The sequence below is a fragment of the Dermacentor variabilis genome, chromosome 5 (assembly GCF_050947875.1).
Source record: "Dermacentor variabilis isolate Ectoservices chromosome 5, ASM5094787v1, whole genome shotgun sequence".
NCBI classification, from domain to species: domain Eukaryota; kingdom Metazoa; phylum Arthropoda; class Arachnida; order Ixodida; family Ixodidae; genus Dermacentor; species Dermacentor variabilis.
Window position 1 is genome coordinate 71,047,724 of NC_134572.1, and position 12,081 is coordinate 71,059,804.

At 47.9% G+C, this 12,081-nt stretch overlaps 1 protein-coding gene across 1 annotated transcript; it reads left to right on the forward strand.

Moving 5' to 3' along the window:
• Positions 1–3,717: 3,717 nt before the first annotated feature.
• LOC142582774 (uncharacterized) lies at positions 3,718–11,761 on the forward strand. The gene is made up of 2 exons (XM_075692801.1): positions 3,718–4,068; positions 11,068–11,761. Exons 1-2 carry the CDS (start codon positions 3,724–3,726, stop codon positions 11,344–11,346), a joined length of 624 nt encoding a protein of 207 aa, XP_075548916.1. The 5' UTR covers positions 3,718–3,723; the 3' UTR covers positions 11,347–11,761.
• The last annotated feature ends 320 nt before the right edge of the window (positions 11,762–12,081 follow it).

Sequence of the window (12,081 nt, forward strand, 5' to 3'; positions counted from 1 at the left end):
AGTGTCTGCAAGCGTCTTCTTCTGGCCACAAGTGAATCGCGTGTGCATTGCGACCCGGCTCATTTTCTTGTTTTGTTGACCACATTTTATGGCGCGAAGAGCTTAACGCTTGGGCGCCATGATACCCGCAGAAACAAAGCACCTTCAGAATTCGGCTGAGGCGCGCTGATGATGACCTCTGATAGCTTCCTCTTCGAAACAGGGCAGCGTAATCAGCCTGCTTGAACTAATCAGGGTTTACTACAACTACTGCAGATTAGCATGTTGTCTATCTCTACTTTATATTATTTGTATTTATTGAAACCTCTATATATTGTAAAGTTATCTATGCCATCTAACGACCTCAACTCCATTTCTTCACTGTTTTTTTGAATTTTTTTCCACCAACGCTCTAAACCTCTCTTGATTGTCTGAACCGCTGACCTGTTAGCCTTCCCACGAGCTTCGAAACCAAGCGCTCCTGGAAGGCGGATATTTCTGTGGCTGAACCCACGAATAGTGTCTCCGAAGACAGGATTACAGGCACACATCAAATCAAGACCGTAGCCGGGGTTGTAATAGGTCGTTTTATTCCTATAGGGGGCGAGGACTTACGGAGTCGCCATCTGTCGGAAGCACCTGCCTTGAGTAGTATGAGGGATCACGCAGCGCGCTCCTCATAGGTTTCGCTTACGGCGCTCAATAAAAACACCATGCAGCAGCCCTCCTGGACATTTGTGTAAGTACTCTCAAAACGAGGGAAGTTTTTCACTGTCGACATAATAATCTTGGGCAAATTGAAATGACGCTATTTCTTTACCGAATGCGTACAGTGAACGCCACTGCGCGCGGTCGCCGCGACGCAGTGTCCCGAACCGGCTTCTTGCGTGAAAGGTAGGCAAACGCTGAGAGTAAACTATGTGAAATATGTTGTTATAGTGGGTTGTCTGTATAACTAAATGGAACATAACAGAATGAAGCCTCAACGCAGCGATCGCACGGGTTCGCAGCGACCGACTGCGCGTCTGCATGCACGTCCGTGCACAATGTTTTGCTTTCGCTGTGAGCGCGTTCTCGCACCGTGCCGTGAGCTTTAGGCCCCAGCATATAAGCATTTGACAGTACACTAGCAACCATTGTTGCGTTGACGCTATCAGAACTGTTCAAAAATTATTTCGTTATAGAGACTTCGACGCCTGCGGCCACTGGGAAGTGTCGTCGCCACGATTCAACCTTATATTTGTCTTCTAAATTCTTGGACATTTCAATATTATTTCTCAAGTTGCGTCGCACTGTATGTTTATCGGTCCTCTCAGCGTGCGATTTCCCTCTGCTTCTTTTTCGTAATCATTAATTCATAACACAAACATGACCATATGTCATGCCTTTCTTAAATGTGCGTCTTACCGCTCCCTTTTCATTCCAGTGAACTTGCCAGTATCTAGCATCAACAAGTTCATAGACCAAACCGTCATGACATTAGCCGGGCTGCGGGCACAGCCGAGCTCCTCAGTGCGCGTTTTCTGCCACTCATCGAACATCGCGCAGTCCCGGCACCGAAGCAGAAATCTTCCTCGCGACTGTGCTTGCTGCATTCCCGAGTTGTAGCCAATGGCTGTCTGCCGGTTCTAAGTTTCGCGAGCCAAGCTTCACAGAGCTCCTTGTCTTGCGGCTACGCGTGAATAAGGCTGACACCGGGCTCCGTTGAGTACGTCCGGCACTGCGGCACCGAGCAGTAGCCTACCATGCTGCACGCCTCCAAAGGCAGCCACTACCCATTATAGTGATTTCAAATGTTGTCAAGCAGACACCCAAGGCGGTAAAGCCTCAGCACTTAATCAGAACCACAGCGCAGCTGGGGCTTTAAACTTTTGTTTTCAGCTCGCTTCGGCGCTTCCGAAGCAGCGGACGCCGCCACTGTGTCCACGTGATCCCTCATGCCAGGTCCCGCCGACGGTGGCACCAGATTTTTCAGTGTTGGAGCTCGCCCCGAATAGCAGAGAAACGCCGAGAAGACAAAAAAAGATATGATCTATTGTTCCAGCCTTGCCACAGAATGAACATAATGAGGGGGAAACCAGTCCACCTGTGGAAACAGTGATCATGTCCTGATAAGACGAGCTCTTTCGTTAGCGCCCTTCGCGATTTTTTTTAGTATTTGATATGAAAGTTCTGCGCTGTGATTCTTCATCCTCATCCTCCTTTTCCTTTTTCTTTTTTCTTTCTTAGAGAATTGCGGTGGCAGCCGTGTTGTCCTTTGCGCTCAGGTTTATGCGCAACTATGAATATTGAATATTATTCGGTATATGCGCACATGAAGGGACATGCGTGGACTAACTCCTCCTGTGTTATGGATGACGTCCCAGGTGCTGGGCTATGCTTTCGGTGCTGGTACCCGTGTGGTGGCGTAATTTGTGTGCTGCTTGCGACTCGTGATTGTGTGTCCAGCGCGTGTTGAGATTTTTTTTCTTCCTTGCTTCTTTTGATGCGAAAGCATGGAATGGCGCATGGAGCGAAAAGGCCGGCATCTGTAGGAGCGAAACAGAACCTAGGTTCCCATTGGTTGCGATGCCACGTCACAAACACGCCTCGACGGAACACAGCGGGTGAAAGGGTACATCTGCTGCAGTACTGGCGCGCCAGCTGTTGCGTGAGGGGAGAGGGCGCCGCCGCGACGCCACGTCACTCTCACTCTCGCAGGCCTGTGTTATCCGCGCGTTCCTTGCCCTTGCAGGCTGTCACCTGCGTTCTAGCTCTACCTCGGTAATCGCTATAAGGAAATTAATGCGTAAAAAAACAGAATATACATTCGAAAGGGAAGGTGTTGGCGGTAGTGGGTTCCGAGCCTGCGACCCCACGCTCAGGGGCCGAGTGTCTTGCCCACTGGCCTAAACCAGCGCCTCCTAGATAGCAGGCCTGTGCGCTCTGCTTTACGACATCATGCTAATTAGATTGAAATTTCTGCTGTCAAGCCCGGCGTGACGAAAGCAGTGGCGTCAAAATCACCCCGGCTTACTCGGGAGCGTCTTCATTGGATTCTATGGCAGTCGGGCAAGGTAGAATGACGTCACGGATCGAAGTGCACCGTCCTTGGGCTTTCTAGGAGGCATTGGCCAAGCTTCTCAACGTGCTTGCTTGTCCGTGAGGAGTTCTTGACTCCAACGACTGCTCAGCGGCGTTCAAATAGACATTAATGCTTTCGCATTTACAAATCATAAATGCTTAGGTGTCCTCTAATTATTTTCTTCATTAATCTTGCTTGAATAGCGTATTTGGGATTTCGGTATAGCCGGAATATTGAGAGGCTTACCTGTCCAATTTTTTACACTGAAAAGAAAAGAAAAAGAAAACGATAGCGCAGTCTCGGGATGGAAACGTAAAAAGGAGTACAGGTTTCTTTCTTCTTCATCATCAAACTATAACACTCAAATGCCAAGAAGACAAATGAAAGAATAGTTCAAAATCTGAGTTACCTTTTGCGTCAATCTTGGCTTCAGTCTATTTCTTTACCATACATATTGTTAATTTTCAAAGTTATTTTTTATCTCTTGTTATTGCATAGCTCACTACTCCACTGCTCAGCATATTACTTTATTTATAATTCATTTCTTTCCTACTTTGACCTATATTTTTGTTATCACAATACCACTCGGTTGTTGGCCTATCCACTCGCCGTGGCATGGCGCCCTTGTCGAAGTAATTATCATCATCATCTGCACACAACGGCAAAGAAGAAAAGTCATAATGGCGACCGCTGCACCCGGTGCACACCCGATTAACCAACCTTGCTACGGCTGCGTGCAAGCTGCCGCGGCGGATCCCTCAGTGGTTTCACCGAAGAACGGCTACTGCGAATGTCGTTCCCACTACGTGCCTGGCGAAGGCCTGGTCACCGCGCACCTGTGCGCCTACCACGGTGCTCAGGAGTTCGATGCCGAGGAGTGGCAGCGGTACGACGATCCTGAAGAGCCCCACCCGAGCTTGAACTACTTTGAGTACGTGCCGAACTACGAGTACGAGAACTGGCCGGTGGGCGACTCGAATGATAGGAACCGCGCATGTCTGGATAGGCGCAAGGCCAGCTTGGCGGTAAGTATATAACGCGCAATGAACTTTTTTTTCACGTCATCCTGATTATAATCATCACCAGCCTATTTCTTAAGTTCACTGCAGGGCGAAGGCCTCTCCCTGCGATCTCCAATTGCCCCTATCTTACACAAGCTGACCCCATATCACGCATGCGAATTTGCTAACTTTATTGCACCGTCTAATTCTTTGCAGGCCCCTACTGCACTTCCCTTCTCTTGGTACCCATTCTATAACTTTATAATAGACCGTCACTTATACGCCACACGTATTACATGGCCTGCCCAACTCCATTACTTCTTGATAATGTCAACTGCATAGTTCTATAGATAGTTTTCCTGCTAAATTTACTAGAATAATGTCTGGTAATTTAGTAAGAAATTTTTGTATGAGGTGGTGTAAATATTTACAGTGGTTCAACCATCATGTCGTACACATATTTGCCTGAACTTTTCCTGTGGCTTTGTGACTTTGTGACCTTACGACTTTGTAAAACAGTCATCTCTCACAGAATATTGCACTATAATTGCAAAATTTTGCAATGAATACGCATTAAATTTGAAAAGAATATGCCCAACGCTTGCTTTTTTTTACACTGCGGTATAGAAATTATTGGTAATGATTCTCAATGACAGTGTTAGATTTCTTTGTAAATCCACTGGAATGGTCTATTGAGTGGGAGCTTCAGCACCCAACTACCTTTGCAACTGAAATTCCTAATGAATATGGCCTGGAAATTGGGCTGTGATTCTGCAAAGTTCTGCTGTTTGTTTCTGCATTTCAACTCGTAGTGCCACACGTGTCTCCTAATTTTGTCTCCACTTCAAAATATGCGCCTCTGTGTTTAATAAGACGCTTCTTTTAGGCAGTGCATGGCGCTATTCTAGGTGAAGTCTTGCGATGGCACACATCGCCCTGAGGTCCACGGGGGCGAATCGGTTCTAGCTGCGAAAACAGCGCGCTGCCATCACCATGGCTGGCTGGCACACTCCCTGCTCGCACTCACTTTGGCAAAGCATAACTTGGGCTTTATCAGTCACGGAATGTTTAGCTGCTCTCTACTGTGCCGGGAATCGCGACGGCTCTCGTCAAATGCCGGAAAATAAATTGCTCACCGCAATGGAGCGTGAGGTCTGCCTTAACATTCTGATCGCCTTTATTTTAGGGGGAAATTAACGTGCGCAACATAGCCGCACGCGCAGCGTGGAGGAGGGTTCCGTGATGTGTTCAGTCCGGAAGAGACATGATCTTCACTCACATGGTTGTGTTGAGTAATGTCATGTTCCTATGTCAGTGGGAAAACAAACAAACAAACAAACAAGCAAACAAAAACCTGACGGAGCGCATTGAACAGAAACGCTACATAAAGCGCTGTGCGAAGCTCCGTGACAGCTAATCGTCAATAATCGTGATTCGTTAACCAAACGTTGAGAGCGCCATCCGCCTATCAGGATATGAAGCTTTCATGTCTGCCACCTGTAGCGACCACAGCAAAGTCATCGTTTATATCAGATGCGATTTCACGTATGTTTTACACCCAGTGGCGCCTTATGACGACAATCAGTACGTATGTTTGACTATAAAATGCAAGAACGTCGCACTCACGCTCGTAAGTGCCTACATTTCCCCTTCGAGTCGATTTGACAACGCAAGAATAGGTACAATTTTAACAGCGACACCCGGACCATGGGTTATTACCGCCGACTTCAATGCGCATCACCCGCTACGGGGACGCTTAAAGATGGAGTGTCGAGGAAGACGTGTACTATCCTTCGCGTCGCACCATGAACTCTCCTGCCTAAATGATGGCAGTCCCACTTTTCTGCGGGGATTGACATACAGCAGCTGCCTGGACTTAACTTTTGTTTCAAGATGCCTCAGTGCCAGTGTGAAATGGTTCACGGACAAAGAAACGCATGGTAGTGACCACGTTTCAACATATGTTAAAATCGACGGCATACGCAAGTCACACACTACTACAGTTCTTCATCACATCGACTGGCCTAAATACACGTTGCTCATGGAGCAGAATTGCCAAGAGATCCAAGACTGTCTACCTGGCAACATCGAGAAGCTAATTGACGCCACTGCTCAAGAAGCCACAAGATCTTTTAGGCCTATTCCTAAATTTTCTGAATTCGAAGCAGAACTGGAGCGGCTTCGAGCAATCCGCTGTCGCGCGGAACGAAGGTACAGGCGCACCAAGTCCATCTGCGACCTAAGGGAGGCGAGACGCATACAGAAGAAGATCCAGCGTCGGATCAACTCCCTGTAGTCTCTAAGATGGAAAACCTTCTGTGATTCCCTTGATCCGTATAAACTCATGTCACATATATGGAGAACAGTGCGTGGTCTTCGAATATCACCGCAACAACGCCACCCCTTCCAATGCCTGGCTCTCTCCCAAGGTCGCAGAGAGATCGACGTTGCGGAGGACTTCTATTTCAAGGTTGCTGGTCTACCGCCATCGTTCGCTACACGTGATCCCCGTGATGTTCCAATCTCGCGGGATTCTCGTATGGACAATCTGTTTTCCATCGAGGAGTTGCAGGCGGCGTTGGCAGCGTGCAGACGTTCCTCATCGCCTGGGCCTGACGGGGTGACATACGCAGCTCTTAGAAACCTCGGTCAAACAGCCCAGCATGCACTTATAGACGTGTACAATAATTCATGGCGTGAAGGACTAGTTCCTGCTGCATGGAAGTCCAGCCGCCTTGTGCCTCTGCTAAAACCAGATAAATCAGCCCCTAGACGTGGCGTCTTATCGTCCCATTGCTCTGGCCAGTTGTGATGGAGAGAATGGTGCTGACGCGTCTAGAGTGATATCTAGAACACTACAAGTTATACCCTGACGCTATGGCAGGCTTTCGACGCGGACGCTCTTCTGTAGACAACGTCATAGATCTTGTCTCGTCTGTTCAGCACGAGAAAAGCCTCAGGAGGCTATCAGTGGCGATGTTCCTAGATGTTAAAGGCGCTTATGACAACGTAACCCATCAAGCCATCCTGGACGCCTTGGGCGATGTCGGCCTAGGCGGCCTTGTTTTTCGGTGGATATCCAGCTTCTTGAAGGACAGGTCATTCTTTGTGCAAACAGAGGATGGTGCGTCATCACAACCCAACACCTACCATAGTGTATCACAAGGCGGAGTCTTGAGCCCCACTCTATTTAACCTCGTGCTCATCGACCTGGTTCATACCCTTCCGCAATCCGTCCATGTGTCGATCTATGCAGACGATATATGCACTTGGTCATCAGGAGCGACGCGCCCCCAGGTGCGAGCCAGATTTCCAAAAGTGGGCACACTAACATCAGGTCATCTTCGAGCGCGAGGTCTGGAGGTGTCCTCCGAGAAGTGTTCTATAGTCGCTTTCACGCGCAAAGCAATAAAACCGTACGTTATCAGAATTAATGGACAGCCAATTGCCTACGAGAAGACGCATCGCTTTCTAGGAGTGATAATAGATCGAGACCTTTCCTGGAGTCCTCGTATCTCCTACCTAAAAAGGAAATTAGTCATGATAACCCACGTGCTCAGATTTCTTGCGGGAAAATCATGGGGTGCGTCTGTGAGTGCGATGCTCCAACTCTATAACGCACTGTTCCTCGGTCTCCTGCGCTATAGCTTACCTATACTGGGTGGGACCGGTAAGACCAACCTCCGTGCCCTCCAGTCTGTACAAGCTCAAGCTCTGCGAATTTACCTTGGTCTTCCCAGATGTGCATCCACGGCAGCAACAATAGCCATCGCGCATGACCACCCCATCAATACGTATCTTCAAGTCGACACTTTAAGGATGCATATCAGGCACTTCGCCCGACTTCCATCGCATAATCTCGCCTCCCTCCCTGCCGCTCGACCTCGTTCAGCGTTTAGCAAGATAATTGCCGCCAACCATGGAACTTTACCGTCAAACTTCACGCCTGCATCACGACCATCTCTACCACTGTGGTGCCTGCATCCACTCCAGGTCCTTCTTGTTATTCCCGGTATCAAAAAGAAAACGGAGATGTCAACTTTCGTCCTCAAACAAACCGTGGTTTCAGTGCTACATGACAAGCACAAAGGACGCATCCACGTTTACACGGACGATTCTGTCTCCTCTAAACGTCTAAAAGTTCAGCTGGAGCAGTGGTGATTCTCACAGAGTCTGTCACCCTCAAGTTCAAGACATCTCACATTACATCATCGACGGCTGCAGAACTCGCAGCTATCCGTGTTGCTCTGGAGTTTATTGTTCACAAATCATCACATTCATGGTCCATCTTATGTGACTCAAAGGCAACTCTCCAGTGTCTGATGTCCCCTTTCAACCACGGACCAAATGTGCAACTAGTCGCAGACATTCGACTACTCCACCATCACGCAATCAACAAGGGACACAACATCATACCAGTGGATACCGGGTCACTACGGAATTTCGGGAAATGACAGTGCGGCTGACGCTGCCCGGTGGGACCATGATGGTGCCCAGATTATACCCATACCGCTGTCAAGAACAGATGCAGCCACAAGTCTTCGCTCCCTCGCCCGCGAGCTTACGCAGAATCTGTGGAGCACTAGTGAATTCACGAACGCACGTCTGCACAGATTGGATCCACGTCTGCAACTCCGTCTACCACGAGGGTTACAACGAGCGGAAGCAACACTTCTGTGTCGTCTGTGGCTCGGCGTGGCATTCAGGAACTCCTGTTCATTCCGCATTGGTATGGCCGACAGCCCTATTTGTGACACCTGCGGCCGCGAGGAGACGACTGGGCACGTCCTTTGTGAGTGTCCCCGTCACAAAGTGCCAAGAAAAGTGCTCGCGACCGCGCTCGAAAAACTGGACAATCGCCCCTTTACAGAGGAAAAAGCTCTAGGACACTGGTCCAGACGGGTTTCGGCACTCAAGGCCTTAAGGGTTTTGCTGAAGTTTTTAACGACGTGCGAATTGTGCGACCGCCTTTGAATGTTGTTGCGCGTAGTATCGCGTTACTGTGTGAATTTTCTGGTTTCAATTTTTCCCCTCTCCTTCTTCTTTCCCCTTTTATTCCCTTTACCCCTTTCCCCAGCACAGGGTAGCCAGCCGTTACTTACACTGGCTAACCTCCCTGTCTTTCCTCCCCTTTGTCTCCTCCTTCTCCGTGACAGCTAACAGGAAAGATTCAGAAAAGAAAGCGTTTGGAGATGGTTCTATGGTCATGCAGTAACCAAACAGACTACCACGAATGATAAAAAGGAAAGCGAGAGAAACAGAGACGATAAATTGGATGCAAATGAGGGAAACAAAACTTAATACCATGAAGATTTACAAAAAAGAAACGGCAAGAAAGAAATCAGGAAGGAAAACTTGTATGATAACCCAAAGGGGAGTGCCTTGCTCTTTGTATCCGAACTGGCTGCCCGAGTACAAAAAACATACCGGAGAAAATATGCGGCACATGACGAGGCATGTGTGCACTGCAAGAATTAACCCGGAGACGACTCGGCACATCAAGATCAAATCAAGTCAAATTTATTTCGCATCCATGCATGATGTAGGCGGCAGAGAGAAAAAGTCAAAACCAGTTCAACTTGACAAGGGTCTGCGCCCCTTTCCACATCTGTGTAGAAAATAAAGTAAAACAGTAATTAGCAACAGTAATCGGACATTGTAATGGAATGCCAAAATATTCACATAGCGAGACCCGTAGCGAGTGTCCGCCTTCCATACACATTGCAATTCAAAGAAGACGAAAGGATTGACTCTACAGCGGTCGAGTAAGTAAGAGACGATTAAAGTATTGGCGGTAAAAAAAAAAGCAGGAAAGAAATTTATAGAACCGTAGTCATTGCAAGAGTAGGTAACAGTACAATATAGTGATAGAGATTTTAAATACCAAGGCTAAGATTGAGATGAGGTAGGGAAAAGGCCAGACAAAAATAGATGCAGTAAAATCTGATTAAATCAAGCAGGCTAGGTCACTGTTTGTCCCGACCCGTTTCAAAGGAGATGTCAATAAACGTCATCATCATCAGATAAAAATGTGGTAAAACCACTTCAACGAAATTCGAATGTTTGTGGCAAGTGAACTGCGCTTTGGGGTACTTTCAACAAGCCACAACGATGCGATTGTTTATAAAGTGCGAACTACGATAAGAAGTGGCCGTCGGTTGACTGTCAGAGAAATCGCTCGGTTAGTGGATCGCGACAAGGATGCTGTAAATGTCATTTTAAGTACAATAAATTCGTGCAACGGGTCCCTGCAATGTTAGTGCCCAAGATTTTGATTCAGGAATTTCAAGACCTGGCAATATGCACCAGGGTAACGCCCCCGTTCACTCATGTGATTTCGTATTTGGGATAACGTGGTGGTTCGTCATGATTTCTTAATCTCAAGGCATGCCCCCATGCAACATTTTGCAGTCACAGCAAATCCAAAGGCACTTGATAGGAACGCGCTTTCCAACCGGAGAGGAGTCCATCAAGTGCAACGAAACGGCTTCCCCAGCAGCACTTCCGGAGAAGCCATTTCAGAGCTATTTCTAAAGGTCAAAGGACCTCGGCACTTGGTGTGAAGGAAGCAGGATTTAATTACATTGAAGGAGGTTAGGACGACGAATACACCGGGTGACTGCTATTTTTTTCCGGGAGCGTGAACGGATGACCTTCAGAGAGACCTTGTATACCACTAATTTGCAGTAATTTGTGAATAGGAGTTTTGGAAGCTCATGTAAACGAGAAAGCGATTTCACGTGGAAGCATATGTCTTTAGAAGCTTGGAAGCTATCAAGCTTCCAAGCTTCTAAACTTTGGAACCTTGTATGACTTCATGTTATAACCGCGCAGCACAAAATAACGTGGACGCGAGGTGAAGGAAGGGCGGGACTTAGTCACTTATGTATACGTATCCGCTTTAGACACGCTACTATGCCGAGTTTGCCGAAGTGTATGCGACATCCGTTATCTGGCTGCGGAGTTGCGAAGTGTAGCAGATTGGTTGCATGAACTCGTTGTTGGTATACTGCGGTTGTGCAGGCCAAGGACAAGCGTGCCGAGATCGCTGGCTGGGGTTCCTGGTGGATGGCGACGAGCGAACGCACCCTGATGCCCGTATACGTGGTGCTGTTCGTGCTCATCGCCTGCCTGCTGATCGCCGTCGCCGCGATCAACGCGCTGACGAGCGCTTACGACGACGCCAGCACCACAACGATCGCCGTGATGCCGTACGAGACGCTGCCGGAAGTGCGCCTTCTGACAGGAACGGGCCCGACCACCACCACCGACAACAGCTCGTACACCAAGGACATCTACTAGGAATTCCGCACGAGGTCGCCGTGGGCGTTTACCGCACAGCCAAGCGCCCAACGATTGGCGTTATTGTGGGACTTCATACGTACCGCACATCACCTTTTGTGCCGGTGTTCACTCTTCTCGTCGCGTGTAGTACATATCGAGTGAAGAAGAAGAAAAAAAAGCTTTATATATACGCCACATTTGGCGCGAATGTCAAAACTTGCGTCGTCGTATCGATCGTCTTTCGACTGACCAGGAAGACGACGATAGCAGGAGTGAGCAGCTTAGAAAGCGAGATTTCAAGTTCCTTTCCCTGCATGAACGCTTGTATTATATCGCAAAGTTGATCTACCTCTGTCAGCCGGAGCATATAGACCAATATCCAGCGCCGAGTGAGCGATCTGTTTGTGTAAACAAGCACTGGAAATATTGACATCCTTCCAACCGCAAATGGTTTTCTTGCAATTACAGGTAAATTTAACCTATCAAATCGTATGTAAATTATAACTTATAAGTGACTTAAATCGTTTTTCCTTTTTTTGCTCGCAGCTTCATCGATTTAGCCTCGTTGCGCATAATACTCAGTCCAGTGGCTGAGTATTATGCACACACGAAAAAAAAAAAAGTTTGCGTATCTGAAAGCCCCATTTCACTATACCTTCTTTCACAAGCAACTGTGCAGTTTCGGACGTTAAACCCCACACTTTAGTTTAATCTACATACAGGATCCTATATTAGGCGAAACTTTTGGTCGCA

What these genes read in the sequence shown, in the direction of transcription:
- LOC142582774 (XM_075692801.1), top strand. Translation starts at nt 3,724, where the DNA reads ATGGCGACCGCTGCACCCGGTGCACACCCGATTAACCAACCTTGCTAC. An exon ending in GGCGCAAGGCCAGCTTGGCG is followed by an intron (nt 4,069 to 11,067) that starts GTAAGTATATAA and finishes GCGGTTGTGCAG; the next exon opens with GCCAAGGACAAGCGTGCCGA.